The sequence below is a fragment of the Parambassis ranga genome, chromosome 8 (assembly GCF_900634625.1).
Source record: "Parambassis ranga chromosome 8, fParRan2.1, whole genome shotgun sequence".
NCBI classification, from domain to species: domain Eukaryota; kingdom Metazoa; phylum Chordata; class Actinopteri; family Ambassidae; genus Parambassis; species Parambassis ranga.
Genome location: NC_041029.1, coordinates 7,407,016 through 7,425,350, shown reverse-complemented (window position 1 = coordinate 7,425,350; position 18,335 = coordinate 7,407,016). Strand labels below are relative to the sequence as shown.

At 41.5% G+C, this 18,335-nt stretch overlaps 2 protein-coding genes across 2 annotated transcripts; one reads left to right on the top strand and one right to left on the bottom strand.

Moving 5' to 3' along the window:
- Positions 1-1,364: 1,364 nt before the first annotated feature.
- Positions 1,365-4,944, bottom strand: LOC114440080 (zinc finger protein 771-like). The gene is made up of 2 exons (XM_028412353.1): positions 4,703-4,944; positions 1,365-4,068 (listed from the first exon to the last, which is right to left on the bottom strand). The coding sequence occupies exons 1-2, from the start codon at positions 4,893-4,895 to the stop codon at positions 3,047-3,049; spliced, it is 1,215 nt and encodes a 404-aa protein (XP_028268154.1). The 5' UTR covers positions 4,896-4,944; the 3' UTR covers positions 1,365-3,046.
- A 1,185-nt stretch (positions 4,945-6,129) lies between these two features.
- On the top strand, positions 6,130-15,087 carry LOC114440108 (trafficking regulator of GLUT4 1-like). Its single transcript, XM_028412399.1, has 5 exons — positions 6,130-6,362; positions 9,927-10,191; positions 10,579-10,868; positions 11,048-11,180; positions 11,317-15,087. Exons 2-5 carry the CDS (start codon positions 9,981-9,983, stop codon positions 11,331-11,333), a joined length of 651 nt encoding a protein of 216 aa, XP_028268200.1. The 5' UTR covers positions 6,130-6,362; positions 9,927-9,980; the 3' UTR covers positions 11,334-15,087.
- The last annotated feature ends 3,248 nt before the right edge of the window (positions 15,088-18,335 follow it).

Sequence of the window (18,335 nt, the reverse complement as noted above, 5' to 3'; positions counted from 1 at the left end):
ACCAGGCTCTTCATTGAATATGTTGATATGTTGCTCCAAATTGGTCAGTATTAAATAAATTCAGCCATGTTACTTGAGAATAATGAATGGTATTTTTACTGCAGGAACCATGAGAGAGCTCCATGTCTCTTTGGAGGCGGATGCTATAGAAAATATAACGTTGCCCCCATGTATGAGGTTCCATCATTCTTGGTTCTAACATGTGAGTTCTGATCTTTTTTTCTGGTATCTGCCACGCTTTACAACACACAGATCACGTTTCTATTGCACTCCTAAGTGAGACTGTGAAAAAACAAAAGTGCATCCTGTTGACTGATGATGATATTTCAATACAAGTGGTTCTTCCTTGTTGTTGCATGATGCAATATGTTGATATACTTCTTTATATCTCTATACTCCCCCCCTGCCTGTTTTCTATTTCAAGTGTTGAAATGTGGACATGATGAAACATTCAGGTACGGCTCCTGGTGAAGATTCTTCTGTTTACAGTGTTATTGTTCATCTTTTATGCACGACTGAATGTATGAATGTGGCTTTCTATACAATATTGTTGGACCGTTGTTTACACTGATCTCGTGCTTTACAGTCGTTCTTACATTTCTATCAGGTGTTTTATGTACGATGCAACAATAAATTTGGAATGCAGTGCAGACTGAAGAGCCAGCATGGATTTTTTGACCTCACAGTGGTGCTGTGCCGCCCCCTGCAGGCAGAACACAGTAGTTCCACACAAAGAACAATTAATATTATTATTATTAGTATTGTATAAATGGAAGTTTGTCTTCTATATATGGCTAAATCAAAATCATCAGTGGGGAAGCTTCCAAGTCCAACTGACAGGTAATGTAAGGCTTGCATGCAGATATCCAGCAGGACTTGAACGCAGCATGGGAGCTCTCATTAGGCTACGAATGAAAACACCAGTGTGGCTGCATTGTGCAGGGATGTGCTCAGAGGTGTTTTTAGAGGTTGGAACTAAACAAAAGTTCAAACTGTGAGAAACAGGTAAGAGACCAAACACACAGGTGTAATGTGTTACTTTCACATGTGGTACTTAACTACAATTCTGTTTGTTCTTATGCGGTTTACATTTATCTGACACTTGCTTAGTTACTTGATGACTGTTGATTGCAGCCTATCTTGAGATAAAGAGTGGTATAAAATAAAATATTCACATGCTATGTTAAAGCATCAGTAATACTCCAAAAAGCTTTTTCTGTCAGTCTGTATAGACTGTGATTCATGTTGAATAGTATAATAATCCAGATATTTGTTTTTAATTAAACCCAGTTTATGATCAGATGTTGCTGTAAGATGTCATGATCCAACAACAGAATGTGATCAGTGTCTCAGAGGCACAACAGTCTCACTGAACATTTATTTGTTTTAAATAAAAAAACACACACACACACATTGATACAAAATACTGATGTTGAGCGGCAACAACCTGCCCTCCGTCACAGTGACACTTGTCCTGGCTGATCTGCTGTGTAGGTCTGCACTGTGAACGGTCCTCATCTCCAAATATCTCCAGGAGAGCAGAGTCATCCCAACACTGATTTTAAAAGGGAACGTGAACAGTTTTTACATCTGCAGCATTCTGTAATGATTTAACGTCACTGACTCAGCATTGATTTCAGATATCTTTCATAATTGTTCCGCTCTGTCTTCACCTCACAGTCTAAAATAGCTCCAAGTGTTTGATGTCACTGAGCTGCCTCTTCATCAAGAAAGATGACTGATGGTGTTGTTTACCTGAAGCTTTTAGCATCTCACTATATTTACGTCAGTTCATGGGGTAATGAATGTTATGATAAGTAAATGCAGTGGTGAAAACCATCTTCCTGCTGCAGGTTCTTTTTTTGTCCTTTTCAGAATATTTCTCACTTTTTCACTGGGATGAATTATTGATGTTTATAGAAACACAGCCTCACATGAAGGTGAAGATGACCCTGATGATAACCTTGGCAGCTCAGTGTGGCATTATTTTAGGAACAACTACTTCTACTACTAATAATAATACACAGATATATTTCCACCTGAATTTGTGAGCAGCTGCAGAGAAACATACTGTTGGGAGGGGAAAAAAACAAACAAGTGCAGAAGGATGTGCGCCGTGTCCTCCACACTTCTGTCTTTTGTCCACATCTGCAAGACAGCAGGTGGAGTCTGGGAAATAAATATAAATAAATATAAAAGCCATGATGATAGCTGCCTATAAACTCATTCATGTCCTGCCAGGACAAAATCAAAGTGCACAAAGTTGCTCAGCAGGAGACTCAGCAGGAATTCAAGATGCTGTTTTTATCCCCCAGCAGCTGTAAACACAAAATTTCTCTTGCACGCCATCATGTGTCATCTTGAAGGTTCTGTTAACAGACTGCTTGCACACTGTCTGCTGAGTGCAGACTCTGAGGAGACCACCTCAATTATTTCCAACACTATCAGCTGATTTGTTAACCATATTTAAAATCTGAATTATCCCAATTTATATTATATTCATATTTTGCAGTTCAATTATTAACTAAATGACACATTCTGTCACACCCCCAAACATCTGGTTTTACTTTTACTGTAGCTTGAATTGCAGATAATTGTAGAAGATTCCAAGCTTTCAGCTGACATTCCTCAGTGCTTTATCCATTTTCCCCCATCATGTTAGACAGACCTGTTTAATGCTAGAGAAACTGTGTATAGCTGACTTATCTGTGATGGTGCTGAGTGATAGTCAAAGTGAGAACTGAAGCTGTTCTCAGTGCAGTCACACCTACATCTGTCGTTGGCTCTTGTATGTTGATGTTGCATGTTAAGTCCTCTATTCTGCATGGATGGTGGTTTTTTAAGATGTATCTGCATGTTTTATGACCAACACTGTTTCCACAGATAGTTCTTTTTTTGTTCACACCATAAAGCTTTTTAGAAAACTCACCACTAAAAGCCTGGAGGATGCAGACCAACAACCAGTTTTTGCCTGTATTTTGTGTAAAGCTCCCTTTCATATGGGAGTTTCAAGCTGCAATGTGCAATCCTCTCCTGAAGCGAGCAATCAGACGTTAGCCACAAAGCACCTGTCTTTCTTTACATGTATCTGTAGACCACTGGCACTGCTGAAAGTCTTGGAGCACTGGGCGCAGCGGTATGGCTTCTCTCCTGAATGTGTGCGTTTGTGTTTCTTCATGGTGTCACCATCGCTGAAGGTGCGGCAGCAGAACGGGCAGCTGTACGGCCGCTCGCCTGTGTGGATGCGCAGGTGTCGCCTCAGGTTCCCTCTCTGGCTGAAGCTCTTGGAGCAGAAGGTGCAGCGGTGGGGCCGCTCCCCTGTGTGCGTGCGCAGATGGCGCCGAAGGTCAGCTGACTGTGCAAAAGACTTGCAGCACCAGTCACAAGCGTAGGTCTTCCTCTTCTGCTCCAAGTGGAGGCGAAGGCTGGCGGCATGGCTGAATGCCTCGCCGCAGCGGGGACAGCGGTGGACAAGCTCAGGGATGAAAGCAGCGACTGCGCTGTCAGTAGCAGGCAGCTTCTCCTGAGAGGACTTTCTGTTTTGCTGACCTTCCTGTCTGTCTGCATCCACCCTGCTTCTGAACTCTGCAGTGCCATGAGTGTGCGCGGTGACTGCCTGAGAGTCTGTGTGAGGTTCTGACTCACTCACTTTGTACTCCTCAGGTTCAGTTTTGATCCGTGCAGGAGCCGGGGCCTGGGGCTCCTCCCTGAGTGCTGGAACTTCAACATGGATTTTGGGGACAGAGACAGAATTCAGGGAGGAATTAGAGGGAAGAGATGAAGCTTTCACAAACGTCTCCTGTGCAGGGTCGACCTTGAGAACCGGTTCCCAGGAGGACTCTGCAGGCTTCTTGTCCACGGGCAAGTGAACGGGCACCAGCGGGGTCTCCCTCTGCACTGACAGCAGCTGCACAGTCACCACCTGCTCATGTGTTGGCTTGGCTGCCTTAGCTGGTGGCTGCCTGGGCTGGTTCAGGGTGGAGTCTGCCTCTTCTGAGTGAGGCCTCTGCTCCGGATCGTTGGGCAGTTGCTCCGGGGCTGCAACACCGAGACTGGACCGGGTGGACCCTGAAACGGATAATAAATAAGCGGTCTACACAACAGTGAATACAACTGTCTGCTGCTTTGCAGAGATGTCAGGCTGCAGCTATCATATTGATTTTAAACACGTGAGCTCGTTTTTGTGTCAACAACGTAAATAGATGTCATTTCCCTTCGAGGCACATGACCGAACTGTCAGTTCCTCAAAGATACTTCCCCCACACTATTTAATTCTACTCATCACACCACCCATTTTATCGTTCGGTTGTATTATGCAAACCTTTACCTCACAAAGTTGGTCTCATTAAGAAAACCCTGTTAACAGACTGTAACAGTACATTCGGCTTATGTCTCGCTGAGCAACAACGAGCACATCTTGCTGTCAAATGACAAATCTGTTGACTGCATCAGATGACACCCGCTTGACGCGATAAAGAGGAAGCAGCTAAAATGATTAAAAAGTCACCACTGCGTTACAATGGCACCAAACGGTGTTCACCGAACGTAAACAGGGATCCTTAACAACATATAAACACTTTAAATCAGCGAGTTGATGGAAATTCTACGTTAAAATATAAAGTGCGACTTTAAGCAGACGGATTTTCAGGACAGTTTGGAACGAAGCTCCTTCAAGGAGCTAGCGTGCTAGCTTGGCCCTTACTCAGCCACTCTGTCTCGGCCTCCAGCAGCAGGATGTCCCGCAGCTGCCTCCGCAGGCTCTCGTTCTCTCGCTTGGTTCTGGCGGTCTCTTCACGGTACTCGGTCACCGTGTCCTCCACCACCTCCAGTATCTCCTTCACCACCGCCGTCAGCCGCTCCGTCAGGTAGGCGTTCAGCAGCTGCAGTTTGGTCATTTTTGATGTTGGAACCAGACACGGCTGCGGCAGGATCCACACCGGAAACAGGATGAGACAACAACAAACCAAACCGGAAGCGCTCCGTTTGTTTAGCCTCGCTCCTTCAAAATAAAATTACCACCTCATAAAAACAATACACATACACTTGATATTCTTTATGATAGAAACATCTCAGAGTAACTTGTCCCTGACCACATGACAAGGAATGAAAGAAATGTGAATCTTGTCATAAACTTTATTGTCTGTTAGTTTCTTGTATTATGGTTGATCATTGTCACTGTATATGGTTCAAAGCTGATTTCTCTAAAGCAGCAAAGTTGGTTAACTCTGATCACTTACTGCTGCGGCTCAATGCAATATTGCAGTTCTTAATTTGAAACACTGGATGGCAGTGATGGCACATGAGCTAAAAAATCCTGGAAAAATTATATTTATAAATATAATGAAAGAAAATAACACTTCCAGAAAGAATTTAACACTTTTAGAGTTTTGTATAGTAAAATAATTCAAAAGCAGTTAGTGGTTCCTGAAAATGTATTTCGTGTGAAAGCAAAGATCAAAGCAAACATCAGCTCCAACTTCACTCTGAATGTGTTAACTAAAGTTAACTGTGTGAGCATGTGTTAACTGTATCACTTAGTTCTAGGTTGTAGTGGTGCATTGTTAGAATTGTGCTCAGTCAGCAGAAACCTGGCAGGATGGCGCGCAGCAAGTTCACCAAGACAATACAGGAAGTTAGCCCATTTCCTACAAAATAAGATCATCTGTACACTGCTGCTGTAGGACTAATACTCATGTGGAATGTATTTGCATTTAAATGCCTCTGTGACATCCAATAGTAAGAATCGATTTTAAAATCACAAGCTCTAGTTTGTTTTAGTTTTTTATTATTATTGCACATTTATTGACTTTTGTTTTTACTTTATATGTTTCTTATACTATATTTAGACAAACCAAATTTAGGCCCATTCATAAAAGACTGCTACTGATGAATGAAAATTCCGCATCTTAAACATCATTAAATATTTGCGTATTTCACCAAAACTCCCAAAAGCTTTTATTTTGAAATATGTGCCTGCGTTTTTTTTTTAATTTATGCGAACTTGACAGTGGTGGGGTAGATGGAGAGAGGAGCAATCACAGTACTGCAAGTGCTGCCTCTCCTTTACACACACACACACACACACACACACCCCTCCCTCCTCTTTACTTCTTGCAGTGGAACAGACAACGCTGCTGCAGCAACACTCTGCATCATCAGAAACCAAACACATCCCACTGTGGCAGCCATTCCAGCATTTTTTTTAAAAGAAAAAAGAGTGTTTGATTTCATCTTGCAATTTTATATCATATTTGTATTTTCCAGTCCTGCTGCTCCGTCTTACATTAGTGGACTGTACCTCCTGTATCCCCTGCAGTGACAAAATGAACCTCACCCTGCTGCTTCCTGTGGACTAGGACCAGGTGAGTGCTGCTGCTGATTGTCTGCTGTATAGGGAAAAGGTTTTCATTATACATGTTTGGTGTGTAAAGCATGTGCTGCCGCCTCAGTGGGTGTGTCAGCTGCATTACACTTCCATATGGATTTTCTCATCCTTTGTCTGCCTGTGAGGCTGAAGGACTTTGGTGCATTTTTAACGGCGAGTGTGTGTTCCTGCATCGTGTGTGTGTGTCAGTCATGTATAAATTATAGCTGGAGTCACGCTGCTTTCATGGCATCACATCCCAGTTTTCAGGTTCTGCCCCCCTCACAGGATTCCAGGTTTGTAGTCTGTTTTATAGAATCGGACTAATTTTGTATTTTCAGATTGAAAGCTGAAACTTTGGGGAACATTATTTTCTACTATAGGTTTCAGGGGTTCAAAGTGTGTGGTGCAACAACATGGCTGCCCTTAAAATCTGTATTGAAAGCTGAGGAGGCAGCAGGGAGATGACATATAAACTCAGATTCCCTTTGGGAGGAGGTTGAGTATAAGTGCTGATTATGTTTGAAAGTTTGATGAAAAAACAAAGACATTAATTTCAGGGTTAGTTCTGTCCTACTGCTGTCCTACGGCCTTTAGGGACAAAATGACAACTAAAATAAGTTATTATTTTTAATGTATTGTTATAGTTACAACAATAAATAGGTGGAAAAGGCTATAAGATACAACATGAACAGAAAAATGCAGTCTTCTGTGGTGAAGTCTGATGTCTAATCAGAGCCATCCATCCACCCTGAGCACCTCCCAACACCAAGATGTTAGATGTGAGGACACCTTTGAGAAGCAATTTGTACTTCTAATAATAAAGACTCAGTAAAATATATATAATATAAGATCACAACTAATTTGTATTTCTAGGTTTTTACAATATTTACATTAGAGTGCATGTACTCTAAATCTTCATTTAAAAAAATCATCATTTTCTTTTAGGTTGAAACAAATCAAATGAAAATGGATGACACGGACCAGCCATTAGCCAGTATTTAATAAAGACTCTGTATCAATTCAACACATCAGCTAACTGATGGTCTAACCATGAAAAAAACATCATCAGAGCACGCAGTCATTACTGCTGCAGAGCTGAAACAACAGACTGATGGCTTTAATGGTTGTCTCTTCCTGTTGGTTTTCCCCTGACTCCTCACTGTCCGACGCTAATCCTGCCACTGAAAACATAAGGAAAGCCACAGCAGATGAACTGCTGTGGGAGTTGGCTGTTTAGACCCCCAAATGCCTTCAATGATCCTTTGGTGTTTCATTCGGCCTTTCAACCTGACTACATGTCTATAAAAGGGAAAATAATCAATTTTTCAAATTTTCTAACTTTTTATTTGCTTTATACTTGAGTTTATATCAGAAAGTTTCATTTTTCATGACACATTTTCTTTTTAGGAGAAACTTTTCACTCTAAAAAAGCTCAGAATGTTACTTGCATGAATTTTTTAGGTAAACTATGTATCGTTCACATCCATCTCTGCATAATGAATGCAGTGTAAATGTTAACAGGGCATCTGAAGCCAGGTCTGAAGCTGAAGGATTTCACGTGTTTTTGCTAAAGTATCCTGTAACCTGAGTCCCCTCTGACTGCATCAGGACACACGTGCAGTGATCTGCTGCGTGGGTCTGTAAGAACACACTCTGCTTTTGTCAGCGGAGCAGCGCTGCAGCGTTTGGTCCTCAGGGGGGGAACGGTAGAAGTAATCAATTGAGTCCTGGCAGGTCATTACTTTAGCCAGCGTGTGACACTACTGTGCTCTCTCCCAAATCTGCCTTTTCAGAGGCAGCTCGTCCTCCTGGCTGTCACTCAGATCAATGAATGATTGATCTGTGGCCTTCATAGAGTACCAGCAGCTGATCAAACAGCAGATCACAGTGACATGCCAGATTGATGGAATAAAGGAAGCTCTGATCTTTTCTTAAAGGATCAATTGAAAGTAAATCTGTTATATAGGCCTATAAAAGCCTATAAAGCATTGATAATGGCATAACTTCTGCAATCTGCTCCTGAGGATGTGAAACTCTTGAAGTGGCCTGTTCTGGTTGCAGAGTTTAGACTGATCTCTCCTGTTGGTATCCTGACACACCGCTGGGATCTTTCATCAACTGTGTCCTTGTTTCCATCCTGGGAAGTAGTTTATAGATGCTGCTCATCCTCTGAGACAGCAGACAGCCTCTATCTGAAGAAACCTTTGCTGATTTAACTCTTGTGTTCTTGTGACGAAGCTGCTTTTCTGTCTGAGAAATGCACTGATCCTCCGATGGTGTGATCACTTCCTGCCTGCTTATAGAACCCTTCAGTCTAGACATGATTTCAACTCTTCTCTGCTCAGAGTGACGTTCAGATGTCACTTAATGTTAAATTGCGTCGCAAAGCTCAGAACATGTTAATCCTGTCTCTCCAAAAAGGGCAAGAAGAAGAAAATATTTATAAAACAGATCTGTGTGGGTTCAGATTGTTGATTTATTCCAGTGACTCAACATTTTCTTGCGGCTGAGGTTTCTGGCTCCTGGTCTTCTGTGTAGGTGGACATGAGCTCTGTATGTCTGTATTTGTTTTATGTCCCATTGGTCACTGCATGAGTTTAGACCTCATACATCACCGAACGCCTCTGTACACCACAAGGCCGGTAGATCAATCATGCAATTGATCAGCTATAGAGAAGGGAATATAAAGCAGCCTCGGACTCCTGGAATAATTATTTGATATATTTGAACAATATAAAGAGGTTGATTTAGTAGCTAAAGTTAAAGGTGTCCTTCTAATGGCAGCTTCAACATTATTCCCAAGGACAAGAATGTTCACATGTGCCGGTCAGGATAAACTTTACTTTCAATCTGTAAAAAAAAAACAAAGAAGATGCAGCTTTGTGTTCTTTAATATCTCTGATTCAAACACAGTAGCCTCTTCCAGGCATCCACCCTCGCTGTCATGTGCAGCCTGATTTAGTTTCCACTGCAGGAAGAGACGGCTGCTTCTGACAGCGAAGCAGAAAAAAATGCAATAATGTTCTTTCATTACAGCGCAGAGGTTTTAATATTGTCTCTCTACTATTGAATCTCCTGACTCACTCCTGGGATGCTGCGTTTAATAACACTGCAGTTATTAGGTAACAATCGAAGCAGCACTGCAGCCTGAAATTTGCAGTTTTTACAACAGAAAATAACTCAAAGCAACTAGAAGTTGTTTTAGAGGGAGTTCTTCAGCTGATTTTCAGAACCCCAATCAGCTTTTGGAAGTTGTGGTGTTTCTTTCCAGTGAATAGCAGCCTGTGCTAATGATGTTCTGCACTAAACATGGTGCCCAGGTGCTGCACCATTGTGTTACTAAGACACTTGTGTCACTGTCCTAGTTTAGGAGGCAACACAAAAAAAAACAAACAAACTGAAAATGTAAGTTTCCTTCTGTAATTCACATTCTGTTTTTTAAGCTCGTCTATTAATGCTTTGTTGTAAAGCCCAGTAGCTGTTTATTAATCAAAGCTGGCAGGTAGTGACTTTGTGAGGCATCATCTCGACTGATTGTATCTGTCACTATTACTTTCAGAGCCATCCCTGCTGTCCGCTTTTCTTCAGCACTTCGCTTCATCTGAATACTCCAATGGCCACAAGTCCCAGTGCTGCCCAACAGTCCAGCAGCATGGCCGAGCCCCAGCAACCAGACCAGCCGATCAGCACGCAGCCGGACAGAGAAGCTGCTGTGACTTCTCAACCAGCTAGCGCTGAGCAAACCCTGCCCTCAGCAATGGATGGTCATGAGGAGGGAATATCCATGGACCACCTGACAGTAATCAATGACAACATGGAGACCAGTAAATACACTCTGAGTCAACTGCCTTATTTTTGTATAATAATATGGATTATCTTCCAATTTGGTGTATTACATTGTCCAATTATAACTACTAGTGTATTAGTTGGTCCCAAACTGGAGGGCTGAACCAACCCAGCTGGTTAGCTGTGTGGGCGGAATGCTTCACATTTGGCTGCCAAACTGTAGGTCACAGTGTGTAAACTGGAAAGATCCAAAGAGGGAGCTTTAATTTGATTGGAGGCCCAAAGAGTTCTCTCAGTACCATGATCAGGCTGGGTTGTGTCAGTGTATTGAGACAAAACAGGTCTGTGTTAGACTATCCAAAATGGAGGAAAGGCTGTATTTAAATGCTTTTTTTCAGTCCTCTCTGAAATCTCCTGTCCTCCAGGTAATGGCATCGGTCCTGTGAGGGCGGACTCGTCTCCCACAGTGTCCTCTGTGTCGCCCAAGCTGCATGCTAAGCCGGGCGGCCACGCTAATGGTCGGCCACGCTTGGGCAGCCGGTCCGGCTCGGTGGCGGCGGGCTCTCCCAGGCCCTCGCTCACCCGCCAGCCCAGCACAATCACAGAGGCCGCTGTAGACGGATCCAAACCAAGGGACTACCTGATCCTCGCCATCCTGTCCTGCTTCTGCCCAATGTGGCCTGTCAACATTGTAGCACTCACCTTCTCCGTGATGGTACGACTGTTACATAAGATGAAGAAATACCAGCTATATCCCAGGACCATGCAGCATGTCTTCTCTATTAATACTTTTTAGGTTAACATATAGTCAATTCAGATAGGAAATGACAACATAGTCATTGACTGTTACTTCTGATCTGATCAGTTGTTTCTCGTCCGCTTGTTTCCCTTTAGTCCCGAAACAGTCTGCAGCAAGGCAACGTTGATGGAGCTCGTCGTCTGGGCCGCAATGCCATGGTGCTGTCTGTGGTCTCCATTTTAGGAGGGATCGCCATCATCGCAGCAGCCATCGCCCTCAACTGGGGATGTGAGTAACAGCTGCCTTCAATTCATTCTGGAAATATTGAGAAGATATTCAAGAATGGATTGAATTGATTGAAGTGTCTTATTGAAGGTAAGATATAAAACTGCTGCTGTAAATGTTCATATCTGTCTGTCTCCAGTGATATTAAAATCCTGATTAAAACCAGCAAGACTGACTTCACGACCACATGCAAACCGACTTGATGCCGCTCCCTCCTCCTGTTCCTGAAGCACTATCCTTCTCAAGCGCCTGCACTGGATGAAAAACAAGTAAAAATCCATTTCTGTTCTTGGCTGTTGTTTCTTGCTGCACGACGAGCATGGTCTGCCTGACGCTCTACCTCCAGCACAACCGACCTGATCCTCACCCTGACGCCTGATCTGGAGTAGGAGAGACGGATGGATCAGCAGATGCACACTTCATTCTGTGGTAGCAGGTTGTCTCCTCCTCAGACCGCTTTCTCTCATCACACTTCTCCCATCGATGAGCATGCTGTTGTCATGGAAATGGAAATTCATCTCCGTGGAAATGGGATTATTCTGATCTCTAAATGAGGTCTGGTAATGGGAGCAGACCGGATGATGTGGTTTTCGTGTTTTGATGCCAAAAAAAAAAGAGAACTTGGAAGATGCTGCTGCTGCTGCTGTCATAGTTCAAAGTGAACTGTGTCTTTTTACTGTGAAGAAAAGATGGAGAAGGACAAAGACGCAGTCGTCTGTGGAAGAGGACTGTGGAGGACTCTTTCATCACACATATGTGTTGGCTTCTGTTACACTCGCTTCATTCATCCGGCATGTCTTTCATCAGTAGAACACACAGAGTTAAAATTCTATAGTCAAGTTTTAAGCAGCTACACCACTAACATCTATAAAATCACCAAAAGTCTGTAAGGCAGAGTGTGCTGGATGCTGAGCTGTGGTTGTCTGGATGTAACTGAATCCCTCAGATCTAATCGTACATATTTATTATGTCTGACCGCAGCCTTTACACTTAATGGACAGTCTCAGATTAACCTCTCTGATCTCCAGGTTATGCATCTTGACTCCTTCTTAGCAATGATTGGATTCTTGGAAGCACTTCCTGGACTTTCTTTGACAGCTTTCACTGAGAATTAAATATTTCTTCTGTTCCAAAGTTTCTGGATATCTGGTCAGACACACATTTATTTTTATAATAAGAGTTGTATGGGGACATTTTGATTAAATTGTGCACATTTGGATTGAAGCTTGTCCAAATATTATGATTATTACATGTTGGAGCATCGTATTTAGTATATGGCCTAACTTTATAAATAATCTTGTCACTTTTTTCATATTTATTTAACACCGTGCAACAGTAAATCTGATCTGGTAACATCTTGGACCACAAAAACTTCAGTATTATTACATAAAAAACAAACATATCTCAAATTTGACTGACTGGTTGTGCATTAGTGGCACCTCTACCTATAATGTCTATAATGTGACAGTTTTTCCCCCAGTTAACCGGCTTATTACCCGGGCGATGTTTACATCGAAAACCTCTCACAGCGTTCATCTCGTCCTTGTCTAGTCAGCATTCTCTCAGCTTTCACGGCCTCAGAGTGATGCTGTGCCAAACATCAAGGTGCGTGCCAACCAGCACAGAACAGCTTTCACTTTTCAGGATGAAACGTGTGCGCACAAACAGACACTTTGTGGACAGATTGCTTCAGGGTAACTGAGGATAAAAAGTGTTGTTATGTATCTAAAATAGCTGTTTATCTCCTATACCCTGTGCATGTTTACAGTATTTATGATGTAATGCTTTTACATATGACTGTAGCCTCATTTAGCTCAACAGCTAACTGAGTAGCACTTTGTAAATAAATAATATCGGTGATCCCCTTGGCGCGCAAATGCTAATTTTCCAGCTGCTGTGAGGATGAAGTTTGGCTTTAAGGAGCAAAGCAGTGACTTGTATGACCAATCAGAGTGAAGAGGTGAGGTCAGGTGAGGGCAGCCTCGGGTGGAGGAGGAGGCGATTAGGGTCTAATAATGCTGCATTCATGTCAAACTGGACACTGACAACACGTTTACATTTAATTTAGTAGAATAATCCGTCAGTGATGGTCTACCTAAAAATCAGAAACACGTTTTTACAAAGATTTCTCATACAACCTGATTGCAGCATAAGGTCACCTGTGTCCATTTCACACCTTCACTCCACCGACTCTTGTACTGTATGTAGCATGCCTGTTTACTAATCACATTATGCAATGGAGAAAAAACCCCGTCCCAGCTCGATGTCAGTATGAATGCTAGCTTTATTTTTGCTGTGGTAGTGTACTCGTACATGGTTTTTATATGGACTCTATGGCTTGCGCTACCTCTCAGAGTTGCCTACAGTGTTTTATCAGCTGCGCCTCACATTGTGTCATCTTTAAACTGACTGTTAAATCTCCTGTGCTTCTGTTTGTGTTTTGCTCTTATAACATTAACTTGCAGGGTTTTGATTGTGTGAGACCCCCACAGACCCACAAAGTCATTCATCTCTGATTCCACTGGCACATGTGTAAATAGAACAACTACTACAGTGTGTGTCTACGCAGAAAACTGCCCTATCAGAATCCAACTGTCTTACACTGACGAATGGAAAGTTCAGAGGAAGATTTTAGTAATCAGCAGAGGCATTTATCAATGTTAAAATAAATACACAGTTTACAGTATAAGACATTTTTCAAATTTTAGGCTGGATTTTGTGAACAGAGAGTGCCTTGTTATCCTGAGGGGTTGTATGTTAGATGTTCCATTATACCTGCAACACTGACAAAAAAATAATGTTGGAAAATATTTTGGCTTCACAGATGGTGATGTTAGCTCGTCAATTTAACAATCATGGCACTTCAATTACTTTGAAATATTCAAAATATAAGAACTAGCTTAGCACAAACACCCAATGCAGGTGGTGTTAGCTTTTAGATACTGAGCATCCCAACAAGAGCCTCAAAACGAACACATTACATTAGTATGTAAGTTCTGCATTCGAATTCGTATTCAAAAACGTGTTGTCGGTATTTACATTACAGTGTAGTATTATTACATGTTAAACCAGCATATCAAGTATTTATTTTAAAATTATTTTGAAATTGATCTTAAAGTTTAGAATGTGATAAGCCTAGCTTAGCACAAACCATGAAAGTAGAAGCTAACTGTTAGCTAGCTCTCTAGCCTGCTGCAAATTTGCCTTTCAACAAGAGTTTGCGCAATAAATAAATAAATAAATAAAGGTTGTTAGCATGCATTTAAATTTCAGTAGGTCTGAGAATAAAATGCAGAGAGCCCAGCATGTGCTCGGCAAACACAAATACATTATTGCTGCCGAAATGAAATAGTTTGGTTAATGAAGCGGTTGCCTGTTAGAGCATGATTTAACACCGACTCGTGTGCATGATGTTACTTTCTGCAGACACTGTTCTAGTCAGTGCACAGAGTTTTTCTGTAAGTTTATTTTGAAATGCTGAAAATCTTCCTGAGAACTTCTCATTTAGAACACAGTCTACTGTACATGCTGTGTAGCTGCTGTATTTAGTGAAGGCCAGTTCATTCAATGTCCACTTTCAATCTTTTCAATGCACCGGTCGTCAGTTGTTTTTGCTCTTGTTTGACGTTTTTCTTCTTCTTTTGTAAACTTTTAACACCCGATCTTTGTATTTTTTATATTTCTATTGTCATTCTCTGGATCTCTTTTGTATTCACATGATAATCTACTGTTTGTAACGCTCAGTATAACCTGCTGCCTGCTTGCTTTTGTTTTTAAAAATGACATGTGGGGGACATTGTAAGCATGAGTAGACCGTCCGTCAACAACTTTATTATGTTCCTCTCTTATTATTGATTGCTATCTCCTGACATGAGACTCTCTGTGCCTGTGCATGCCTTAAATTGACTGCTTTTATGGAGCATACAGAATGACTATGGGTGTACACAATACATTATTCCAAGACACTGTTGATCTTGACAACTGATGTTGAGTATTTGATTAAATCCCAGTTAAATACAAACTGTGATGGTCTGTGGGCTCATGAATCCTCCTCAGCGCTAATGCTTTTACAGTGTTGGGAGTGAGCAGACATTAATTCTTAATTTTGTTCACTCACTTGTTACAGGAAGCTGAGTCACGGCTGTCTAGAAATCATATGACTAACCGAGTGTCAGTACAAATATAGAAATGGATGAGATAATACATCATAATTATGATCTTTCCTTGTAAAATATTTTAAAATTGAAGTCATAGTTTTGATTTTAATATTTCTTTAATCAAGTTGATGAATTTCAAGAAAACTCTACTAGTCCAGTTTCCTCACTTCAACTTGAGTTAAGTTACATGTCATTAGAAGCACATTGAATCCATAAATCTAAATATTGATTATTATTATTATGGTGTCAGTATTCAGTGATTTTAACACCTGTATAAAGAAAACTGGGGGCATTGTTTCCCCTTCATGCTCCATTCTGTGGTTTTATAAATATATTCTAAAACAAATTAAGGCAGAGAGGGAGGAGTGAGAGACATAATGAGGCTTCATTTCTTGCAACCTGTTTCTAGGGCGAGAGCAGGTTGTCACGGCAACCGTCGACAAGGGAGTGAAATGCTGGGATGGGGGAGAGAGAGAGAGGTCTGGTTCTTCAGTGTTAATGAAAGATCTCTCTCTCTCTCTCTCTCTCTCGCTCTCATCTTCGTTTGAATTTTAGATTCTTATAAATTATTAAGAGAGTCCGCCACTGAGGATAACAGGAGGAGAGACCGAGAAGGACGAGGAGAAAGTCTGAGGACAGGGGAGGGAGGGGAAGGAGGTGCAGCAAAGATGATCAGTGTGCAGTAAACCTGAGACAAAGAGCAGAGAAAGCAAAATGGAAAAGTGTTTGTACAAAATGCACAGATGTGAAAAGTCAACGTGATGAAGATAAATGTTGGTCTGCAGGAGGAAACAAAGGTGGACAAGGAACCACACACCCAGAGAAAAGACAGAGATGAACATTGATGGAGGCTGGAGGAGGGGGTGAGGCGGTGTGTCATAATGCAGCTAGGTGGGGGGTAGAAGAGCAGCAGGGGAGGAGGAGGAGGAGGAGCAGGCTGGGAGTAAGGTGACTGTAAGCACACTGTGATGGAGGAATGAATGTACCTCTGTCCTGCTGGGTGGTGGAATTTCATTTACAGGAGCCTTAAAGAGGACAAACTGTGGGTGACACAGTGAAACAAATTCCATATTTGGTCATTTAAATGGCTTGTGTGTGACAACCTTTCAAAATATGTCTCAAAATAGATGATTGTGAAGACTCCCTCTGTCAGACTAATAGCGCAGTAAATCAGTGTGTGAGGACACAGGGTGTTAAAATATTGCCAAAATAACTAATAATAAATAATAATAAAAATAATTAATTCAACTGTACTATACAACTGTACTAACAACACTAAACCTGTCTCTAAGGTTAAAAGAACATTTAGTTGGGGGACACCTCACTGCATTACGGATTAAAAAGGGGGCGTGGCTTACGGGTTTTTCCAATCTGGTGCTGCAGCTGAATTCTTGCGAGATTTGTAGAATCGGAAGCACACAAACAACCACGGTCATGGCGTCATGCTGATGGCGGCGCGCTGTTCATCGCTAGCTTTCTGCTTTCGAGCTCCTCAGGTTCACATTTCATTAACAGGTGAGTACAGGAGAACATTCGTAGTTCGTTGATAACTACAGCTAGCCGTGCTTTTTGAGAAGAAGTACTTTAGTGCTCGTAGTTTAAGGAGTTGCTGCAACAACGCGAAATAACACATGGAACATGCGGCAACAAGGCCTTTGTATGTCCTGTGTAGTACTATATACATATATATATATATATATATATATATATATATATATATATATATGTCTACATATCTATATATATATATCAGTCTACAAATAAGACGTGGCAACCCATCAATAAAGGCTACTTTCTGTAAACGTGTAGGACTAGCTTGATATACACAGCCTAGATGGCAGATACATCTCCTGTGAATTGTTTTACAAAAATTGTAAATTTTAAACATTGAGTTTAATACATATTATAGTATTTAATTTTTGTTAAAATAATTTATTTTTTAGGAAGGGATTTTTAATATGTTAGTTAGAAATAAAAATCATCAATCACCATGTAGTTTTGAAATCTTGTCTATCAAAGAATGTATTAAATATACCTCTGCTTACAATTATTTGTTTTCCCCCGTTTTTCTTAATTTTTTTTAAAAAAATACTGCAGCAGTGTTTTCTTGGTATTTTGCTGCGTCACCTTTGACCTTTACCAGCCTTCAGGGCCACAGCAAGGTGACAGTAGTGATTGATTTACTGATAGGATTTTTTTTGGATAATGTGTTAAGTTTGTCAGCAAACGAAAATTACTTTTAAAAAAACATTTAGTCAGATTTTAGAGGTAATCTGTTGATGGGACTTGTTCAGTCTTCTCAGAGTGATGTCCATTTCTTTACACCTTGTCTTGTAATTCACTGAAAGTCATTACAAGTCTGTGTGCATGCTGCAGTTTTTATCTTCTACAAACGGTTATCAGCACCACAGAGAAAAGCTAATGTTGATACCAACGATGTTGTAGATGATGCTGTGAGAAGTGGTGCAGTGCTGCTAAGGTGTGTTATCACTCAGGAAACATGTGCTGAGTGTGTGAAGGTGCAACGTTCACTGTCTTATGTCAAGAACTGAGTTCAGTCTGGGTGGACTCATTCACACTTGAAGGGCTTTATTGTAACACAGACTGGCTGGTTTACTGACAGGTCCTGCGTGGAGGTCAGAACCTCAGCAGCGAGGGACAGAGAGAACTGATAGGCAGATTACAGAAGATAAAGAGAAAAATATATGAGAGGAGACAGTTGGAGAGAGTTACAGTCAACCTTGAGGGATTTCATTAGAGTCCTGTGATTGAATTATGTGATCGATGAATTGAGTTAAACAGGAGCCACCTCTTCTGCCTGATCTGAAACTACTTGGCTGCAGTTCTGTCTGTCCTGATGTCCCCTGTGATAACAGTCCAGTCCTAATGACGGCTCGCACCAGCAGGACATGTAGCTCCTAAATATTCAGGTTCATGGTGCTTGTCAGCTTCTCCTGCACATTAAGCACACCACACTTTGAATCGTTTGAATAATGAGCTT

Bases quoted from the DNA above. Each gene is read 5' to 3' on its own strand.
- LOC114440080 (XM_028412353.1), bottom strand. From the start codon at position 4,895: ATGACCAAACTGCAGCTGCTGAACGCCTACCTGACGGAGCGGCTGACG. The intron at 4,069-4,702 runs GTAAGGGCCAAG...TATCCGTTTCAG, and splicing joins GGCCGAGACAGAGTGGCTGA to GGTCCACCCGGTCCAGTCTC.
- LOC114440108 (XM_028412399.1), top strand. From the start codon at position 9,981: ATGGCCACAAGTCCCAGTGCTGCCCAACAGTCCAGCAGCATGGCCGAG. The intron at 10,192-10,578 runs GTAAATACACTC...CCTGTCCTCCAG, and splicing joins CAATGACAACATGGAGACCA to GTAATGGCATCGGTCCTGTG. The intron at 10,869-11,047 runs GTACGACTGTTA...GTTTCCCTTTAG, and splicing joins CACTCACCTTCTCCGTGATG to TCCCGAAACAGTCTGCAGCA.